Source organism: Aythya fuligula, chromosome Z (assembly GCF_009819795.1).
Source record: "Aythya fuligula isolate bAytFul2 chromosome Z, bAytFul2.pri, whole genome shotgun sequence".
Classification (NCBI taxonomy): Eukaryota; Metazoa; Chordata; class Aves; order Anseriformes; family Anatidae; genus Aythya; species Aythya fuligula.
The window spans coordinates 68,614,865-68,637,036 of NC_045593.1; the positions used below are offsets into that span (position 1 = coordinate 68,614,865).

General features: G+C 37.2%; 1 protein-coding gene across 4 annotated transcripts in view; it reads left to right on the top strand.

The window, feature by feature from the left end:
• Nucleotides 1-22,172, top strand: part of BDP1 (B double prime 1, subunit of RNA polymerase III transcription initiation factor IIIB) — a 58,438-nt gene that overhangs the window by 7,718 nt on the left and 28,548 nt on the right. For all 4 annotated transcript variants that reach the window (XM_032206093.1, XM_032206096.1, XM_032206095.1 and 1 more), the window contains exons 4-22: nt 427-486; nt 844-987; nt 1,719-1,852; nt 2,276-2,370; nt 4,020-4,074; nt 4,745-4,888; nt 6,753-7,037; nt 7,258-7,435; nt 8,534-8,693; nt 10,653-10,729; nt 12,125-12,269; nt 12,956-13,032; nt 13,634-13,790; nt 14,219-14,301; nt 15,908-16,139; nt 17,217-17,404; nt 18,088-18,301; nt 18,803-18,987; nt 21,598-21,808. In XM_032206093.1, coding sequence (XP_032061984.1) covers nt 427-486; nt 844-987; nt 1,719-1,852; nt 2,276-2,370; nt 4,020-4,074; nt 4,745-4,888; nt 6,753-7,037; nt 7,258-7,435; nt 8,534-8,693; nt 10,653-10,729; nt 12,125-12,269; nt 12,956-13,032; nt 13,634-13,790; nt 14,219-14,301; nt 15,908-16,139; nt 17,217-17,404; nt 18,088-18,301; nt 18,803-18,987; nt 21,598-21,808 — 2,824 coding nt within the window. The remainder of the gene's footprint in view (nt 1-426; nt 487-843; nt 988-1,718; nt 1,853-2,275; nt 2,371-4,019; nt 4,075-4,744; nt 4,889-6,752; nt 7,038-7,257; nt 7,436-8,533; nt 8,694-10,652; nt 10,730-12,124; nt 12,270-12,955; nt 13,033-13,633; nt 13,791-14,218; nt 14,302-15,907; nt 16,140-17,216; nt 17,405-18,087; nt 18,302-18,802; nt 18,988-21,597; nt 21,809-22,172) is intronic.

Sequence of the window (22,172 nt, forward strand, 5' to 3'; positions counted from 1 at the left end):
CTTGCTGGTCAGTGCAAAGTGGAGTTGTTAGTGTGTACTGCATTGTTTTACCATCAGCTTTTGATATTTCTGTCTCAGTGACTGATGGACCACTGTTCATCTTCAGTCTCTTGTGATAAGGCAATCTGAACTTCTAATTAAAAAGCTAAGAACTAATGTTCGCAAAGTGTTGATCACTTACTATAGTCTCAAGGATTATAGCTTGAAATCTTTGATTTGTTCTTCATCAATTTATGCTCATTAAAAGCAAAATTCACTAGGCAGTGATAATTGTTCAGTTAAACCAAGTCTATATGCAGTACAAAGACTTGAAAATAAGAACGTTTTATGTTTCTTTGTCCATTATTCAGTGAAAGTGGGTTTAGGGGAATGAAACTGAAGTGTACTTGTATAATCTTTAATCTCTAACTTTTTAAAAAATTCTAGGTCTTCATTGTTAGAAGAAAAGAAAACAGAAAAAAGTTCTGCACAGTGTCAAATGAAAGAGTAAGTCTTGGTGACAGAGGTATTTAGAGTAAAAAAAAATTCTGATATTTGGTATGAACATGTGTAAATGTAGTAATGTTAGCAATGTAGGTCTTTGTTTACTGTAACGTAGCCCTTATTTAAAATAAACTGTAATTTGGGAGGGGAGGGTAGTGAAAGCATTTTGCTTTTCATTTTTATGGTTTTGGACTTGTTCACTGTACAACAGAATGAAAAGCAGATTCCAGAGTCTGTATTGACTAACTTGTGTATAGGCTATATTGCTGAGTGGTTAAGCCATTGAAGATCTGGCATACAGAGCAGCAAATTAGAATGCTGACAAAAGTAATCTTTTTGCTTGGTCTCTTAAAATTGTAGGCAGGAAGAGAAAAGTACTCCGGATCATGAAGAGGAAGATGAGGAGGAAGAGGCAGAGAATGGGGAGGACAGTCAAGATGGTCCACTTCTAGTTCCTCGTGTGAAAGTAGCAGAAGATGGTTCAATTATTCTGGATGAAGAAAGGTAAATCTCTGCCTGACTCGTGGACAATATGTGCTAGACTGCTACTTCATTTGTAAATAGAACAGTTATTTTGGATAGGAAGAAACATGAATGTATTAATATGATGACAGTTGAGCTATCCTGATTAAGAAAACAGTGTAAATACGTGTCAAAATATGAGCAACAATTATCTTATTATGTGTCTTAGTAGTGGCAAAATTTCTCTGAGAAACGTGGTTTTGGAGAAGGATACAAAAGAGGGTACCATGCTTTGTTACAGGGAATAAAATTTGTCAGTATTTGTCAGACTTCCAGATGTGTCCTATCTAGTTCACTTCTTTGATTCTCACAGTTTCGATAATCTGCTCATTGTTGTTCAGTTGTCAATATGATTTGCTCTAGCTTTATCTCTTCCATGTTGCTGCTCTGTTCAGCTGTCAGTGCTTTCAGTAAGTTTGCTTAGAATATGACTTTTAAAAGTATTAGGCTACCAAATTACTGAGTTCTCAAAATGCATTATTACCATGAGATTTAGGCCACGATGTAAAAGAATTTAGAGAGGCCATTGTGTGGTTTTGCAAAATAAATTCTTGGATATTAAAAAGACAGTCTTTTTTTTTTCTTGCAGGTATTTTAATTTTATCTGTTTGTACTAAATCTTATAAAAGTGGAAAAAAACAAGTTTACAAATGCCAACTGTATGTCTTGCTAGTGATATTGTCATATAAGTCTTTCTGTGTTTGCTTTTCCAGTTTAACTGTAGAAGTTCTAAGAACTAAAGGTCCTTGTGTTGTAGAAGAAAATGATCCTATCTTTGAGCGTGGCTCTACAACTACGTATTCCAGCTTCAGGAAGAGTTTTTACACCAAACCATGGTCAAATAAAGGTGAGAATACTTTTGGTTTCATGTTTTAAGTGTGCAGAAAAAAATACCTGTTTCTACCGATGCTTTATATTTGATGCATTTTATTCCCAATGAAGTTGATGGATCTGCTTAAGTGTGACATGGTCTCAACCCTGGAATTCTTTGCAGCAAGCAGAGCTTTGATGTTTGCTATGCAAATAGGCAAATTAAACAAAAAAAAAAAGTCCAGTGCCTTTTGTAGGGTACCCATGACTGCTTCTGTCACAGATGTTTAGATGCTGTTGAAATGCTAGCGTGCTTTATCAGATGTGTAATTTTGGATGAACCTGCCATCACTGTCGGTAATCTGAAAGTTATCTATCTATTTGTTTTAAGTTTGAAAATTGTTTTTAAGTGTGTGTGTGTTTGTATGCATAACTATTTTATTTATTTATTTCCTCCCAGAAACAGACATGTTCTTTTTAGCTATCAGCATGGTAGGAACAGACTTTTCCTTGATTGGACGATTGTTTCCTCACAGAGCCAGATCAGAAATTAAGGTAAAGATTAAGGCACTTAAATCAACTGATTAAAAATGTGTTTTCCCCTTTTTTTTTTTTTTTTTTTGTTTCTCTTTCTCTGTTACTATGCTCCCTATCAGTATTGGTAATTTTAATGCTAATTGGCTCTGTAGCAATGGTTTTAATAAATGTTTCCAGGAGGTGGAAACGTTAAAGTAATCTAGTAAATCTAACATGTCTAGGCACAGTTTGTCTTGATTTTATTTTAATTGAAAAATGCTGATAAACATATTGGATGTTTGATGAGGCTCTTTTGTGTTACTTCTTTCTTGGTATGCAGCTGGGAAAACCTTCTGTATTTCAAACTATGCCTAGACTGGAAGCAAGGACAAAGATGTCAAAAAGAATCAGAAACCATGGCTGATATGTATTAATGAAAGAAAACAAACCTTAGCTTTTGTATGAAAAACTGAATAGCAAAGTGGTGGTTTTACCTGAGTGCGTGGCCGAGCTCCACCACAACTGCTCTCTCGCTCCCCCTCCTCAAAGAGGAATGGGGAGAAAATATGATGAAAAGGGCTCGAAGGTTGAGATAAGGACAAGGAGATCACACAGTAATTATCATGACAGGCAAAACAGACTCAGCATAGGGAGACAGTAATAGGTAATAAATCTTACTAACAAGCTAGAGAAGTGAGAAACAAATGAAAGAAACCAGCACCTTCCCCCCCATCCACCCTCCTCTACCTCCTCCCCCTGAGCGGCGCAGGGGAATGGGGGAACAGGGGTTATGGTCAGTCTATAACACTTCTTTGACGCTCCTTCTTGGTCGCTCTTGTCCCCTGTACTGTGGGGTCCCACCCACGGGATGCAGTCCTTGGTGAACTGATCCAATGTGGGCTTCCCACAGGCAGCAGATCTTCAAGGACTGCTCCAGATATGGGTCCGTACCACAGGGTCTGTCCCTCAGGAGCAAACTGCTCCAACCTGGGTCCCCCACGGGCAGCAGCTGCTGCCAGGTCACCTGCTCCTGCGTGGGCTCCTCTCCACAGGCTACAGGTCTGGCCCGGAATCTGCTCCGGCAGGGGTCTTCCACAGGCCACAGCCTCTGTCACTGCAGGGCCACCTGCTCCACCGTGGTCTCCTCCACAGGCTGCAGCAGGGAACCCTGCTCCACTGTGGTACTCCATGGACTGCAGGGGGACATCCTGCTTCACCATGGTCCTCACCACAGGCCGCCAGGGACTTCTGCTCCGGCGCCTGGAGCACCTCTCTCCCTCCTTCTGCACTGACCTTGGCGCCTGCAAGGCTGTTTCTCACTCTTCTCACTCTCCCAGCTGCTGTGTGTCACAGCATTTTTTTCCTGACTTAAATCTGCTCTCACAGAGGCGCAAAACAACATCGCTTACTGTCTCAGCTCTGGTCAGCAGTGGGGCCCTTAACAAACATGGGGCAGCTTCTAGATCCTTCTCACAGAAGCCACCCCTATGGCCCCCTGCTATCAAAAGCTTGCCACATAAACCCACTATACAAACTTACGTTCTGTCAGCGTGCTTGCAAGTTTTTACAACTTTAGTTTGTAGAATATTTTGTTGCATTAAAGAAGGCTTACTTTGATCTGCTGTATTTTACCATATCTTGTTGCATTTCTTGCTTACTGAAAAGGACATTTTTATTTTTTTTTTTAGAACAAGTTCAAACGTGAGGAAAGAGCAAATGGATGGAGGATAGACAAAGCTTTCAGTAAGTAAAGGAAGCGTACCCCACCCTACAGTGAGTCAGTTATGTGCTAGTCATCTTTCTTCATTGTCATTTTTGTGTTTTGCCTTGCTTGAATTAATTATGACCAAGGTTCTTGGTCATAGGTGAGTTTAGAAGCTGGGGCATATTAATTTTTTTTTGAGAAGTATGGTTGACAGTTACGGTTATGTTTATTTTTTTTTGTTTTTCTATACATCTGAAACATGAGATTAATATACCCCTTTCCGTATGCATTCCGTTTATTATCCTAATTCATGATATTTTTTTAGCACAGTTACTAATTGTGAATTCCTTTGAGAATTTTTAAATGTTTTGTATGTTATCTGAATGAGATATATAAATCTTGAATCAGCATGTTAATATATGTTAATGTATTTCGTGATACTATGGTGAGTACTGTGACCTTTTTACTGTCTGTTTTTTAAAACCAAGTTGCTGTAATTCTTAGTGTTTTTTTTTTTTGTTTGTTTGTTTTTTACCTCTAGTGCCTGGTCAGGTGATGCAGAAATTATTTTCAAAAGATTCTTTGTTTAAACATATATAACACCTGTATTTTAGGCCATAACATGTACTACTGAGTATTTCACAAAATAAAAACTTGGAAAAATTCTCACCTTTAATTTTTTTTTATTTCTTTCCTTTAATCTGATAGAAGAGAAGCGGCCCTTTGATTTTGAATTGTTTGCCCAGCTACTTGAAAAAGTCTTGGCAGATGAGGAAAAGAGGAAGCAAAAGACAGTTAGAAACCAGAAGCCAAAGGAAAAGAAACCACCAAGGCCTCGTAAGAAGCCAAAAGGTATTTCAAAAGAGTGCTTGAGTGCTCTTAAGAGCAGTGGTCAGTAATACGTTGCTAGCATAAGTGAAATCATGTAGTGAATCTCTTCCTTTCCTGTTCTAGACAGAGTGAGAGAATCCTGGCTTCATAGTGTATTTATGTTTCAGATGTAGTTCATTAATCTGCAGGGTGGTAATCATAGAATCATTTAGGCTGGAAAGGGCCTTCTAGATCCAACCTTCAGCATGACCTACCAAGTTGCATCTCTAAACCAGGACACTAAATGCTGTGTTCACACCTCTTAAATACCTCCAGGGATAGAGGCACTACCATTTCCTTAGGCAGCCCATTCCAATGATTGACCACGTTCTCAGTGGAGAAATTCTTCAGAATATCCAATCAAAACATCCCCTGGTGCAATTTGAGCTTATTTCCTCATTTCTTACCTACCCTAGTAACAGGTAGCAGCCAATTTCCTGAGGTGCTTTTTCTTGAGGCAGGAATGTAAGATGACACTGAGATTATTGATTCACTGGTCTTGAAGTACTCTAATTCTAAATGGAATATTCTACTCTAAATTTATAAGAATCTCTGCTAATAAATTTGCTTTCAGAATCCTTGGGGCAAAACCATATTTTGGCACGTTCTTTCTTTTTCTTTTTTTTTCATTACTTTTTAATTACATTTTTCTTATATTTTAAACCAATTTTAAAGATTCCGTTTTCCCTATACTTAGTTTAAGTCACAAGTCTGAATGATTCTTTTGTCTTCCCTTCAGGGAGTCTTGTAGAAATTGTTTTACTTCCCGATCTGTTCAAAACTAATGACAATGATTCAATTTTATTACTATTGATCACAATATAGTATCTTATTATTTCTGTAACTGTGAAAGATTCTTTCACAAATGTGCTTAAATGAAAAAATGCATGTACCGACAGCAGTTTACAAGTTCAGTGCTGATTCTGAGTTTTTTAATATTTTGTCCATAAAAACACATTTGTTTGTAAATAGTATTGTGGAACAAACAAAAGAACAACCCTTTTAAGGAGTATGCCAGCTAGGAAGCAGCATTTCAGTTAAATTCTTAAAATTGATGCAGCTGTTTTTCCCTAGCCTTGATTTCAGATTTGATCAAGTAAAATGTTCCACTGAGAAGGTCTTAAAGTTGTTTGTAAAAATTATGTTGATAAACTTTAATGGGTAGCTTAAAGGTATTTTGTGGAAAGCAATATATGAATGCTTTTCTACTTCTACTGCATTTTAACTTTCTTACTTAACAGGGGAACAAGTTAGTATACTGATAATAAAAATGATGGGGAAAGGTGTTTGGTGGTTGTCTGATGTTCTGCATGAACTGAAGATGATGACAAAATGTTCTAGAAAAGGCAGGAATAATTTTGGAAATGCCTTAAAGCCCTAACAGAGCTTATGAATTATTAGCTAGATAATAATTAAAGTTTCTTATGGAAAACAGGAATTATTAATCACAGTACATCTGTTGATCAAAATTACATTTTCCTGACATAGTTTCTGTAACCATTATTACTTCTTTCTACGGAGATACAAAAATTCTGCTTAGGAATAACAATATCCGTTTTTACTGGACTCAAAAATGAATACGTAACCTGGTCAAAAATATAGGAACAAGAATATTTGTTAAGTGTATTCTTTATTGCCTTTATACTTGTGGAAGTGTTGTCCCCTCTACAGAATGTGTTTTGTGTTTAGTGTTGAAGTAAATCTATGCTGAAGCGTTTCTGTTTTCTGGTAAGATATTGACACTGAAGTATGAATTCACAAAATATTACTAGTGAGAATAGCTTTAAAATGTATGACTCCTAATATTCTACCGATGTATTAACTGGGAACCACATTGTCTCAGTAGCAAAAGCTGCCAGCACAGAAACTCTTGATGATCAAGATGATTTTCAGGAGGCCAGAATTTCTGATGCAGAAACAGAAGCAGATGCTGTTACGGCTGAGAAGGAAAATGAAGAGTCCTTGGGCATTTCGGAACAGGCTGAAGAACAGGTTGCATTAGAGCCAGCACTTGCGAAGAAGAGAAAAAAAAGGAAGAGAAAGGATGATCCTGAAGAGGAAGTGGACAGTTTTCCAGAACAGCTGGCTGTCCCTTCAGAAATTGAAGAGGAAAGGAAATCCTATAAGAAAAGTAAGAGGCAAAAGCACTTTAAATCTAGACACCAAATCTAGACTAAATATATTTTAGGTGACAACATTTTTCTTAAATCATAATAACTGGTAGTCATGCTCTGCTGGGATTTTTTTCTTGTCTTAAATTAACACTTGCTTCACAGTAGCTAGGATACAAGAACTGAAATTCTTAAGCTGCTGCCCAGAATGTCCACATTTATTTAATTCTTTTTTACTAGCAGGAAAAAAAATGGGATGCGATACAAACACTGATGATCGTATTACCTGCAGAGAAGAATTGGACACTGTTATTGAAGAAAAACAAGATGGTCCTCCTGCTAAAGAGGAGGAGAGATTGCAGTCCTGTTTACCAGTGGATGACATAACAGAGAGGGAAAGTGATCTCAGTTTATGCAGGTAATGTTTGTAGTGGAAAGCTTAGGAAAAATAAAAAGTGATTTGAAGTTTTTAGTTGTAATGTAGTTTTATTTTTTTGTAATAATTTTTAAAATTTGTTCTTACTGTCACATTAAGTAGCAGAAAATGGACAGTTTTTTAGATTCTAAGGACAGTGCTGGATAAGCAGCTTTCAGTTTTTTAGTTTTTTAGTTTTTAGTTTACATGGTCAATATATTCTCTACCCTGATGCACTGTCCTTGGAAAATAAATTTACGTTAATACCAAAGTTCTATCTAAAACTCCTTTCATCATGAGGTAATAAGGAATGGATGTTCATGAAGCCTGTTGGATTATCCTCACCTCTAATAATTTCTCTTAAAACGCTGCTTGGTAATGTTGTTAGGTATTGTTACTGCACACCTGGAATTTTTTTCTATTTTTAATATATATTGTTGTTGTTGTGGAAAAGGAAGGCTGCTTGGATTTTAGTGTTGAACTTTGGCAGAGAGGCGGGCTTTTGTTTTCAATCTTGGGTATTCTTTTACTAGAAAAAAACAAACAAACAAACAAAAAAACTTGTTTTGTTAAACTTTTGATATGAAAGCAGTAAATTGAAAAAGTCATTATGAAGCTGTTAGTACTACTTGATCATTTTATATGCTCTATAACTGCTCTGTATAGTCACACTGTAATTGTTTTGTTATTTTATACAGTTTCCCAGAAACTTTTATGTGCTTTAATTCCTCATTGGAAGTACATGAAAGAACAGTATTTGTCCTTGAGCTCAGCATAGTTACAGAAGATGAGGGAAAAAATCGTCTGCATACAGTGTTTATATCAGTAAAGTCTGTTTGTAAAACTATCTAGTCTAGAATACTCAGGTGAGATTTTAACATCTTGCATTGAAAAAGTACAAAAGTTGTTTTAAAGCTCACATCATGGGAATATCACTACAATTTTTCAGATTCTCTGAAAAATATAATTATTAAGTATCAAAATTGCATACTGCTGTAAATATAAATTTTTATGTGGAATTTGATCTGTCTGTAAACAAAACTAGCTTTTTATCAGAGTACACTAATGTTGTGTCTTTTATTGTGCTTTTATTGATTTCAGTTTTCAAGATAGCAATGATGTTATACTTGAAACAGAATCTGCTCAGCTGGGAACTCTAAATATCCCAGATGATATATCACAGGAAATCCAGCTTTCAAATTTGCCAGTTTCAAGGATTAGAAATGAAGAAAGACAATCTGAAGAAACTAGAGAAACAATGGTATTTTTATTTTTGTGAAATTCTAACTTCTTAAAATCTTTGTCTTTCTTGTTAAGTGTTTATATAATTCAAAGTTACTTTTTGGTTGTGTTATTTTTTTTTTTTTTGTCATGCTTTTACCATCAGGAGTGAAAAAGGCAACAAGCTTGGGAACAACACCAAAATCTAAATATTTTCAGTGTTGTTAGTATAACAGCCCATTAAAGCTAAACTCGTTCAGAGAGTATAGTGCTCATGCCTGCCTTACCTTACAGACAATTAAAAAAGCTGAACGCTTTGTTTATTCAAAATTAAAGTAGTACAACATCAAAAGTAATGATGTACTGCTTTAGAGCAATTTTCCGTTGCTTGCTAGTGGAACACTGGCAGCTGAGCAGGATGATCATTGCATTGTTTGCGCTGCCTCAGAATGGAAACCTGTCTAAACTTTCACCTGCTGGTACTGCCTGGTTTGAGGTATTCCAGAAAAGATAAGAAATTAGACTAAAATTAAGTGGTCTTTCTTCAGGTATGCTGTAGTCAGTTCCATCAGTTTAGAAACTTCCTGAGATTGCATCTGACTTTTTTTCATAGCCTTTAGTGGGGCTTCTATTCATGATTTATTTGGCAGCTTTTTTTTTGCATTTTCCTGTACATTTGTTGTCAACTGCATTGTACAGCTGAGATTTCCTTACCTTAATTATTAACTTAGTAAAAAAAAAAAAAAAAAAAAAGCATACTCTTCAGATTGCTTTAAGCTTCATGCATGTAGCTTAATGCATTGCACCCTTTATTATGATATAATTTATTATAAATTTAATAAATTATAATAAATTATTATGATATGATTTATTATATCATAATATGCATTGCATCCATTATTATGTTCCTGTTCATCATCTTCAAGCTATTCTTGTTTTATAAAACCGTTTTTTTCCCCTGTTCAGCATTATTTTTTTTCAAGCTGGAGAGTCTTAACCTTACACTTCTCCTTACATAGAGACTATTCTGTTCCTCTGATAATCATTCTATCCTTGTGCAGTTACGTTGGTTTTGTAACTTAATATACTGTTTGAAGACTTGTATTTGAGCAAATTAATTAATTTTTGTTCGTCTTTCTAGGACAAAGAACAATCTTACGACTAAACTTTACAGTGAGAGATTAGGAAATTTGAAGTATTAGTGTATACCTAAGGGCAAATCATTCCTGCTTTGGCCTGTTAGATTCTGTTTCCTAAAGCAATGTCTTCGTCATAGTGGAAAACTAACTGCTTACAATCTTCACAAACAGTTAATACCCATGGTTGGGAATGTTAGAACAATGCAATCTCCTGATACTAGTTGGAATGATATTTATAAAAATCAGTGAACTGAACAGGGCAATTCTTTATATACATCTGTCTATCATATGGTACATAGTAGCCAATGTAGCTAAGCTCAGCTCTCTGTCCAATTACTTCTGCTGTTTGGCATGTGAAAAGGTAAAAGTAAATGATTTTGAAAGATCTCGATTGTCAGTTCTAACTGGCTTGGCCTGCTGTGGTTGATTTTCTTTACAAGTAATGTGAACAGAGATCTAAAATTAGAAATAACCAACTAGTAATGTGTGAAATGTAATTCTATCAATATGATTAAAGAAATGAATAAAGTAGAGAAATAGTGTTTGCATGCAGTAGATTTTTATCTTAATTCTGTAGATAGGTTCTGTAAAAACTTCACTGTAATTGGGATTAGTTTGCTCTTGTCACATCCCCCTCTTCCCCCCCACCCCCAAGTTATGGTCCATATTCTTTGGGAAACTGGTTTCATACTAGACCTGGAAACTTACTACTAACCGATATTGCCTAAGGAGTCTGTTATCAGCTTCATTCAGTTAAAAGATGAAGTTACTTTGTGAGCGTTTCTTCTTGTTGTTAACTTACAGCAAAGAGTTCTTCATGTTTATCAATTTCCACACCATTTATTTTTCTTCTTACTTAGAATGAAGACACACATGACTTACATAGACCAGAGGAAGAGCAGAGTGCATCAGAAAGTGATTCTCTGCCTGAAAAAATGTAAGTAGAATTAGATTAACTTGTGGGGGTACTTGTGCTAAACCTGTATTGACTTCATTTGGGTATAATTGTTTCACCGGAGTAGGTTCAACAACATAGTAGATTGTGATGATATTTTTTCATATTCAGGGAAGTTTTTTTTGATAGAAATTCTGATTGCTGAGGAGCAAATGATGCTTTGACTAAAACGTAATGTTTGGACATGAGAGAGGATTAACTGAGCTTAGAAAAAAGCTAGTCCCTCTACACTGAATAACAGCAAGAAACTTTTCTGAAGAAATGTTGTGATTTTATGGGTGAGCCTTTGTTGGGAAAGTTGATCTTGAAAAAGGACTTCACTGTATTCTCTGAAAGTGGCATATGGCCATCAGAGCTTATTAGCTGCACACAGCCCGTGTGCTATATTGAAACGTTCCTGACTGGAAAATTTTGCTCTTTGGAATTCGAGAGTGTAAGCTGAGACATACCTTTCCAGAAGGTACCCCACTCTGTTTCAGCTGCACTCCTTTATGAGGTTAATCTTTGTGACTATTTCCTGTACTTATCTATGTAACTGAGCAGTGATGTTTAAACAACTCTGTGCTCAAAGTTTCCATTCTATATGATCAGAGATGTAATAATCAATGGTATAATTCTTTAAAGTTGATTTTGAGATGGTCTACTAGTTTATGCTAAGGTAGATACTCTTTTCAATATGAAAGTTTCATGCTTCTGCTGTTAGCTTACTGATGGGCAACTCATTTCTAAAGGCGATCAAAGTTTCATTTACCCTGTCCTGGGAAGAGGATAAGAAAAAGTAGTAGTTTCCAATCTGAAGATTATCACTCATCTGTAGGGCTCTGGCAAGTAGCATCTGAATCCTGAGATTCTGTATTGCAATAGTTAATAGGATACAGAGATTGATACATGTACCCCATTCTTCAACAGTGTATGGTACTCAGCAGTAGGACAGAGTTTGTCAATAGCAGTTCATAGTTCTTGAGCAGGGTAGCTTTGAAAGGGGATAGAGGGACAGAAAAAGGGATTAGCAAATTTTGTATGTCAAACAGATCTGCTGTACTTTGGAGCAGACTTGTTGTCTCTGTTGAATTCAGTAAGCCTGTTCACACTGGTGTCAACTGTGAATCCCTAAAAGAATTATTCCTATTTATTGAGAATCAAGAAATGCTTCCTTCAAGTATTTTTAAGTAGATTGCACTGAAGGCCATCAAAGGTATTAAGGTTTATTTGAGATTCTGTGCTTAAAGTAGTAATGTATATTATATTTTTCTGCTATTACAGTTTTCTTCAGTTTATTGGTACTACCAATGCAGTTTGTACTGCTCTTAAAGTACATCTTGGACCATGTAGTGTTTTAGTAATAGTAATATAAACTACGCCTTTTTATGTTTTAAGTAAAACTGAAAAGCCAGCAGAGAGAGGACACTTGCAAAGACCTAAACCCAATTTCACAAGATCCTCAGGAAAGAAAGAAGCAGCAAACCAAGAGAAAATGGACGCTGAGACTTCCTCTCCAAAACTTGTGAATACAGCTGAAAAGGTCAGAAAGAGAAATGTTCCTTAATATGCTATGCACTTGTTGCTGTATCCATTTTGATCAGTGCTGATCCTGTAGACAAACTGCAGTGTAGTACGTAAAATTCTGAGAACTACCTCTGAGGTATCTATCTGTGCATTTGACCAAGATTTCTTGCCTTTTTTTTTTTTTTTTTTTTTTTTTTGGGACCGTGTTAATTTTCTTCATAATAGCTTGTGTAGTGTTCTATTTTTGGATTTGTAATGAAAATAGTGCTGATGAATGTTTTAGTTATTGCTGAGCACTGCTTATACAGAGTCAAGGGCTTTTCTGTTTATTGAACTATCTGCTATAAAGTAGGCTAGAGGTGCATGAGAAGCTGGGAGGGACATAACCAAGACAGATGACCCCAGCTGACCAAATAGACATCCCATACCGCAGGACATTGTGCTCAGCATCAAAGTGCTGGGAGGTGTTTGCCAGGGCTGCTGCTGTGGAGGGACTGCCTGTGCATTAGTGCTGGACAGTTGAGTTTTGCATCCCTTGTTTTTTCTTGGTTTTGATTTTCTTTTGTTTATTTTTTTGATGCATGAAGCTGTATGTCAACCTGTGAGTTTCTTAACTTTTACCCTTGCGATTTTCTTCCCCTCCATCCCTCTTGGGGGAATGTGAATGGCTGTGTTAAACCACACCTCTTGCCTTAATTACAGGGCTCTGAGCAAGACAGTAGAAGAAACAGAGATGAAGTCACAGAATTGGAGAATATGGATTTGGATACGAAATCTGAGTAAGTATTGAGATCACTTTTCCAGTTTCATTAGTATTAACTGTCCATAATTGTTACTTCATTCTGCATAGTGCTGTTATAAAAAGACAACAGTGAAGTCAAAAACTTAATATGAATCTTAAAATCAACTTTGGCATTTTCTTGGATGATTCCAGGAGTGGTACTACAGTAGAAGATACATGCTGCTTTTCTGGGAAATTGCAGAAAGTATTACTTTATAAAGTACAAATGTTATTTGGAATTTGGGTGGAAAAAAAGGTGATAACAATGGCTTGGCTATCCTCCCACCCCATCTACCAGTTCATGGCTCCATTTCTGACACTTGCCGGAGCAGGAGTGGCATGTAGTCTATTTGGGTTCCTCACTTGTGTGATAACTTCATATCTTTTCAATAATTAGATAAATGAAGTTTCCACACCCTTAAGACTGAATATAGCTTGGTACTAATGTGAAGGAACTTGCATAATTGTATGCAAATCCTTCTAAAGACAACTCAATGTAATATTGACTCCTAGTAAAGAAAGTTGCACAACTCATTGAATATAAGGCATGAATATTTGAATATAAGAATAAATTTAATTGTTTTGAATCCTTTGTGCAGCGAGCCTGAGAAAACTGTAATTGGAATGACAAGAGTTAGAGGATGTCGACAGAGATTTAAACCTAATGTTACAAGAGCATCTGGAAGGAAAGAGCCTGAGAACAGTTCAGGAAATGATAAAATGTCTCATCCAGAGTCTGAGGAGGGAACTAAAAAGGTACTTTGTGGAGTAAGATAACTGGAAATAATATGTTAGCTAGGAACCTGTTGGGCAACATTCTTCTTTTTTTTTTTTTTTTATTTTTAACTTCTTTTTTTTCTTTTTCTGAATATGACCAGGAATCAGCACTTAATTAACCAGTAGTGACTACGATTACTGTGTAGGGATCTCAGCTTAGCTGGGAGATTGTCACATAAATAGTATATGCCAGTAATCTCTCATGTCCTACAGCAAACACAGCTTTGTTTGTCTGAACTAGATTTTACTGCACCTTTCTGACTGTGTGAAATGTAGTGTGTAAGAGTCCGTATCTGTCATGAGAAACCCATTTTGCATCCTGTTAAGGATAGTTACCTGATCTATTATTAAGTGCAGCATTACCTAATGGAAAATAATTAATGTTTTAATGTTCTATTTCTATTCAGAATATTGACCAAAGTAATAGGTCTGATACTACCAGTGGAGAAGCTGCAGAAAAAGATGATAAAATCGTGGAGACAGTGTCTCAGTAAGTATGTGAAAAATGAAAAAAACAAACGAACAAACCACCAATGTGTTACTTTCCAACAACTTGCTGTACTTCTCATGTCTGGTAATATTACATAGTATGGTAGTTGTAGAAGTTTCTTGAGAAATTTCTGCAATGAGATAGAAATTGAGGGAATCTTTTTTTCTTTATGCATGAAATGAATTAACCATTTTTGTGTATAAAGCAGTTCTTTTAAATGAAACATCAATCATGATGAATGCAAAAAAAAAAAAAAAAAGGAAAGCTAGTCCTTTAAAAACTATAACAAGCTTTCTTTAATAGCTTTAATACTGAAGTACCATTTCAGTGGCAGAAACTGAGTATTTAAACAATACTAATCAGTGCTTATTCTTAAAGTGTTGTTCTTAAATCACGGAATCATGTAGAGACCTCTAAGATCACCTAGTCCAACCTATGAGCTAACACTAACCAGTCCTCCACTAAACCATATCACTAAGCTATCTAAAATGTCTAGCTATCTAAATGTCTTCTAAAGACCTCCGGAGATGGTGACTCAACCACTTCCCCGGGCAGCCTATTCCAATGCCTAACAACCCTTTCAGAAAAGAAGTTCTTCTAATATCCAACCTAAACATCCCCTGGTGCAACTTCAGCCCTTTCCCCCTCATCCTGTCACCAGGCAAGTGAGAGAATACACCAACCCCCACCTCACTACAGCCTCCTTTAAGGTTCCTGTAGAGAGTGATAAGGTTGCCCCTGAGCCTCCTCTTCTCTAGACTGAACAATCCCAGCTCCCTCAGCTACTCCTTGTAAGATTTATTCTCCAGACCCCTCACCAGCTTCCTTGCCCTTCTTTGGACACAGGCCAGCATCTAAAGTGTTAGGTGTCTTTCACAAGGGGGGAAAAAGTCTAGTGTGGACAATTTTATGTGAAGGTAAATTAAGAAGTATTTCCTTTATTTCTGTTCAGTGGAGAAATTACAGCTGTAGTGTAAGAGGAGAAATGTGTTTTATAAGAGATTGAAAAATACAAAAAGCTTTTTCTACTACATCGTAAAGGGGAAAATAGCAGTGTGGAGGACAGGTAAACTGGGTTTAATCAGGTAGAAAAATAATTCATCGGTTGCTTCTTTCATCATTATTCTTTCTCGATATTCTTGCTATATAACTTGGCTCTCAGGGTGTAAATGCATAGAAGCATCTGGTAGTTGTAGGTGCATCTGATATAAATAACTCAAAGAATATATTATGTCAGTAAGATTATGGAATGTTTATGATTTAAACATGTCATACCCTTCATTAAACTAGGTGCATTTGCCCCTAAACCAGATACAAAAGAATATAAGAAGAGCCATTATGGGTCAAGAAACTGTCTAGCATGGTATTCTGTTTTCAGTGGGGAAAGACAAAGAACAATGCAAGCATGAATTCTTACTTCTCAAGTACTTTTTCAGTCTAAGACAGACACTTCTAACTTCATTGTTTCATGAACTTAGGAATACATAGCTCCACTTTTAAGAAAGTGTGTCTTAATAAATGCTTGAAAAAATGAAAATATCATTTCTTTGGAACTCTTACAATTTTAAATGTCTTAGATACTTACAGATCTTATATATTTTTCCAGGTCTAATGAAATAACCTGTTCACAAGAAGACAGCAAACTGAGTGTGCTGAAACCAACACCTCTAAAGAGAGGCCGAATGCAGAGACCAAAACCAAATCTAGGCAGAACTGTTGCACGGAAAGATGACCGATCACATGAAAAAGATGCTGAAGAGCAGAAAGCTGAAAATGGAGAAGTAGAAAAGGTTGTGAAACACCATAGAGATGAAGACAGTGGTTCGTGCCTCAAAAGTGTAAGTTTCTTGAACAGCTGCATATACTGCATAGGTTTTAGTGGGGGCCCAAACAGAAGCTTTTAGTAATAAATATCTAGGTGCATACTGCTTAAGTTGTAAGCCTGGCATTTGTATAACAAATTCTTTCAGGATAAACTGAATTGTCATAGAATTTTCTAACTCCTTGTCCTGGTTTCAGTTAGCACAGAATTAATTTTCTTCCTAGTAGCTGGTGGAATGCTGTGTTTTGGCTTAGAATGAGAAGAGTGCTGATAACACCCCGATGCTTTAATTGTTGCAGAGCAGTGCTTATACTAAGCCAAGGACATCTCAGCCTTTGCTCTGTCCTGCCAACGGGCAGGCTGGGGGGTGCAGTAAGAGCTGGGAGGGGACAGACCCAGGACAGGTGACCCAAACTAGCCAAAGGGGTATTCCATACCATCTGACGTCATGCTAAACAATATATAGGGGTGGCTAGCCGGGGGGAGGGGGCCGGACTGCTCGGGGTTAGGCTGGGCATCGGTCAGCGGGTGGTGAGCAATTGCATTGTGCATCACTTGTTTGTACATACTATTATTACTTTCGTATTATCACCATTGTATCATCATTATTATTATTATTATTATTATTTTCCTGTCTTATTAAACTGTCTTTATCTCAACTCACGGGCTTCACTTTCCATTTCTCTCCCCCGTCCCAGAGAGGGAGGGGGGAGGGTGAGCGAACGGCTGCGTGGTGTTTAGCTGCCAGCCGGGTTAAACCACGACACTCCTGCATTTAGATTCTGTTTTCCATGGAGAGAGAGATTGTATCCCACATTGTTGTGTTATGGGTGATACAGCTGTGAAAAGAGAAGTGTGTATAGAAAGCATGGTCTTGGAAGAGAGACCATTTCAGGTGGAAAGTATACAGAAAAATAACATTTTTAATTTTTAAAGTATAAAGTGGTTTCAGTTGAATGCACGGGAAGTGAGGGATCTTTTAGAGCATTTTTGTAAGAGCTACTGAAAAATAACCTTTTGTCCTCCTGCCCTTCTAAAGCAGAGGTTGACCAAATCTTTTTCCTTAATTGAGTGAAACTTTTATTCCCCATAGGATGTGATGGTTCACGAAGACCTACAGCCATGCATCGTGATGTTAGAAAGGGATGTTTCAGCAGATTTTGAGTTGAACTCATTACGTACAAGGCAGTGCTCCCAAGAAAAGTCCTCAGAAGCTGGAGGCTGTGAAAGTGAAAAGGGATCTTCAGATGACATGAAAGTTGTTTCAGATTTCAATGCAGGGTAAGGTTATTTTTTAAACGGAGTAAAGGGATAGTTCAAAGCCATCAATATCTCTAGGCATTCCATGCTTTTACATTCAACTCCAGAATCAAATACCTTGTCACAGATATAAAACTTTCTTTTAATCAGGATTATACTATACTTAAACAAAACAAAATCCAAAAAGTCATGGTGATTCCAGTTTTCAAATAAATATCTAAACGTTACTGAATTCCTGTGCTTATCTTCTCCATGTTGGTTCTACCAGTACATCCCCATATCCTTACGTAAATCCCCAAGTGTAGGGCTTGGTTTCCTATTAAGCTGTCTGTAGAAAATAATAAATAAAGAAATCTATTGTGTAGTTCTGGCCATGATGAGACAAAGAAAGGAATTTTTAAAATACTTACATTCCTCTTAGAGTGTGACTGGAAGTTGCGGTTGTTCTGAAATCAAACATCAAAGTCCTGTATCTTATAAATAGGTCAGCAAAGATAAGTAAAAAAAAAGAAGCAACGTGTTTCTTTTGTGTGTTTGATATGTTCTTTTTTCACAATGTTGATAACTTTGCTGTTGCTCTGAGAAAATTACTGTGTTTTATTTGGCTACTGCAGTGGACAAAACTACATACGAGTATGTAACATATGATTTGGAGAACTAGTGCTGTCCCATGCCTTTGACTGTTGTTCTTTTTGCTTTCACAGGGAGTCTGGTCCTGAGAAGCAAGAGGAAAAAAATGTTGCTTCATCAGCACGGCTACTGAGGAGTCGATTCCAAAGACCAAAGCCAAATTTAAGAACAATAACTAGTAGAAAGGAAGTACTGGATGTAAATAAAGATGTATCACAGAAGCATAATAACAAAGAAGAAAGTTTGATGCAGTGTGATGGTGAATGTGGTAGCCTGCCTGACACAGATGTAAGGCTTTTCTTTTTCCCCCTTTTAGTTGGATTTCAGCTTTTGAGTTTATGGAACTGAAAGAAACATCTGATGATTTAAAAACAAAACAACACAGATTAATCTTTTCAGAAATAATCTTTTTTCTAAAGTTAGGATTTTGTATGTGAAAACTGCTGTACTTGAGCAACACGTGTGAGGAACACGTACAATCCATTCTGTATTTCCTGTTATATGTACAGATACCTTTTTGACTTGGATTTGCAGAGATGTTAGGGAAATAAAAGTGCTAATAAAAGATGGCAAAGAAGAAATCTAGATTTCAAGGTATTTTAAGAGACAAATACGTGTTCTTGGAAAGCCTGGGAGGTTACCAGTGAGCAATTAGATGAAGGTGGCCTAATTTGACAGGAAACACTTTGGGGAGTGATTAGTACAGAACTTTATGGACAACATAACATACCTTATTTTTGGTTTTATATCTTGACTTTTTCATTTGTGTTTTTTTTTTTTTTCTTCCAGAAAGCTGGAAAACGTGAAGTCCTGCAATCATTGGAATCCTTAGGAAAGGAAAAGTCATTTGGCCCTCTGGATGCTTCTGAGAGGCAAAGTTGTAAGTCCCCACAGACACTTTCAAGATCAGAGGATGGTGAATTGAAGTCTTACCTACCTGTAGAAAAAGATGGGACCTCAACTACTACTGTTGGGTAAGGGCGTAGCTAGTCAGTTTCATTCTTCATTTAAAACACAGGCATTTTAAAAGGAAATCATTGTGCTGATGGATTTCTAATTGGCAAATAAAGTCTAATAAAAATACTGAATGAGGTGTCAGCTCTCATAGTATCAACACTAGTTATATTAAAACTCCAGTTATTGGTATTCTAAGTATTAAATTAATGGGCATTAATTTTAGGATCATAGAATGGTTTGAGTTGGAATGGACCTTTCAGGATTGTCTTGTTCTAACTGCCCTGCCATTGGCAGAGTCATCGTCCACTAAATCAGGTTGCTCAAAGCCTCATCCAGTGTGGTATTTGAACACTTTTATGGATGGAGCATCCACAGCTTCTCTGGACAACCTGTTCCTGTATCTAACCACCATCATAGTAAAGAATTTCTTTTTAATATCTAATCTAAAGCTCCTCTCTTTTAGTTTAAAACTGTTAATACATGTTCTATCATTATAGACCTTGGTAAAGTCTTTCTCTGTTACAAGCCCCACTTTAAATGTTGAAAGATCTCCCAAGAATCTTTTACAGGCTGAACAACCCTAGAAACAACCCTAGAACTGTCTTTCTCCATAGGAGAGGTGCTCCAGCCCTTTGATTCACCTTTGTGGCCTTCCATTAAGGGATTACTGACTCCAACAGGTCCATGTCTTTTGCTTTGGGTCCTAGAACTGGGTTCAGTGCTCCAGGTGGGGTCTCACTAGAGCTGTGCAGAGGGGGATAATCATCTTCCTCGACTTGCTGGCCATGCCTCTTAATGCAGCCCAGGATACAGTTGGTTTTCTCGGCTGCAAGTGCACATTGCTGGCTCGTATCCAATTTCTCATCCCCAGTTTCTTCTCCATGGGGCTGTTCTCAATCAATTCAGCCCTAACTCTGTACAGATAGTGAGGATTGCCCTGACCCAGGTGCAGAACCTTGGACTTGGCTTTGTTGAACTCCATGAGGTTTGCGTGGGCCCACTTTAGCATGTCCAGGTCCCTGTGGATGTCATCCCTATCCTTCTAGGGGATCAGCTGCACCACTCACCTGGTGTTGTCTGCAGACTTGCTGAGCGTACGCTCAATCCCACTGTCCGTGTCATTAACGAAGATATTAAGTGTTATTGCTCCCAGTATGATCTTTTAAGGGACAATGCTTGTTACTGGTTTCCATTTGGATATTAAGCTGTTGATGGCAGGTCTTTGGATACGTGCATCCAGCCAATCCATCTAATAGTCCATGCATCAAATCTTTATCTTTTGTGTTTAGAGGCAAGGGTGTTGGGGACTGTATCAAAGGCATTACAGATATCAAGGTAGATGACATCAGTTGCTCTTACTTTATTGTCCAGTGCAGTCACTCCATTGTAGAAGGCCACTAGGTAAGTGAGGCATAATTTGCCTTTTGTGAAGCCATGTTGACTGTCTTATCACTTCCCTGTATTCAACATGTCTTAACATAGCTTCCAGGAGGATCTGCTCAGTGATCCTACCAGGCATAAAGGTGAGGCTGACTGGTTGGTAGTTCCCAGTGTCTTCTTTCATACCTTTTTTTTTTAATTATTATTTTTATTTTTTAAATGGATGTGATGTTTCCCTTTTTCCAGTCACTGGGGACTTAGTGCCATGACTTTTCAAATGTGATGAGGAGTGGCTTAGCCAGTTCATCTGGCATTTCCCTCAGGACCCTGGGATACATCTCATCTTATGTCCCATGGACATCCAGCTTCCTCAGGTGGTCTTGAACCAGATCTGTGATGGGTGGGACTTCATTCCCCCAGACCCTGGCTTAAGTTTCATGGACTTGGGAGATGTGAAAAGAGCAGTTGTCACTGAAAACTGAGATAAAGTGGAGCACCTCAGCCTTTCCCATGTCAGATTGATTCCCAGGTTCATCAGAAGGGGTACGATTTCTATTGTGTTTCTTTTCTGACTGATGTCCCTATAAAAACCCCTTCTTACTGTTGTTCTCATCCCTTGCCAAGTTTAGCTCTAGCTGAGCTTCAGCTTACCTGATCTGATTCCTACATTCCTGGGCAGTATCCTAGTATTCTTTTCAGTGTGTTTGTCCCTACTTTCACTGTCTGCATTTCCTTCTTCCTAGGCAGTATCTCACTATTCTTACCATTCATGGTATTCATACCACAAGGTATGAAACCAACAGGATTTCAGTGATGGTGATCAGACTGTAGCTTTACAGATGGACAGTATCTATCAGCTCCTGTTTGTCTCCCATGCTGTGTGCATCGGCATAGAGACACTTCAGATGAGTTGTCAACAGTCTCACCTTCCTGGTAAAATCTTTTTTTAGGCATTCATCCCTTCTCTTGTAGGTGCACTCTTTTACCTTACTGCTTGTGAGTATAGAGGAATTACAAGGCATTAATTCTTAATTCTGTTGTGGAAGAAATTAGGAGATGAATGGTTTGAAATTTGTGCTGAAACAAAGGTTTGTGTGCATAACTTACACTCAACAGAACTTTACGTTTATGTGATGTCTTTTAAAAACTAAGCTGTGTTCTGTATGTTAATTAACCTGTGTTTTTAATGACATGCTTTTGTATTAAGTTTCAGATTTTTTTTTTATTTCTATATGACTTATTGATAGAAAAAATACAGCTCAAGAAGAAAGTAGACAAACACTTCTTCAACCTGTCCAGTTTGTGAGGGCCCGATTCCAGAGGTACAGGCCAAAATTGGGAAGAGCTGGTGGAAAGAAGGAGTTACAGATATCAGAAGATAATGAAGGGCAGAACAAGTCTGAAGCAGACGAGTTGGAACTGCAAAAAGATGAGTCTACCAGTCCTGTGTCTGCCATGGTACGTCTGGGAAGAATAATTACTTTGCTTTCAAAAATGTGGCTCCAAGTTGCATATTCTATCTTCTGAAGCTGTATTAAAACCTTTAAGTTGCATTCTCTGAGGCAGAGAGACCATATGATAAGAAAGTAATTCCCCAAACCATCATATGCTGAGGTTTTGTAGGTACGAGATCAGTGAAGTCTACAACTTGTAGTATTAATGTCTTCTGAAAACTGAGATCTTACTTTGCTTAGACTACACGATAAAAAAAAAAAAAGGTTTATGCACATTTAGGTAACTAGAATAAAAGTATGTTCTATATAAAAATAGGTTTTTATTGCTCATTTCATCTTTTCTGTTTAGATTTTTAAAATTTGTGTTG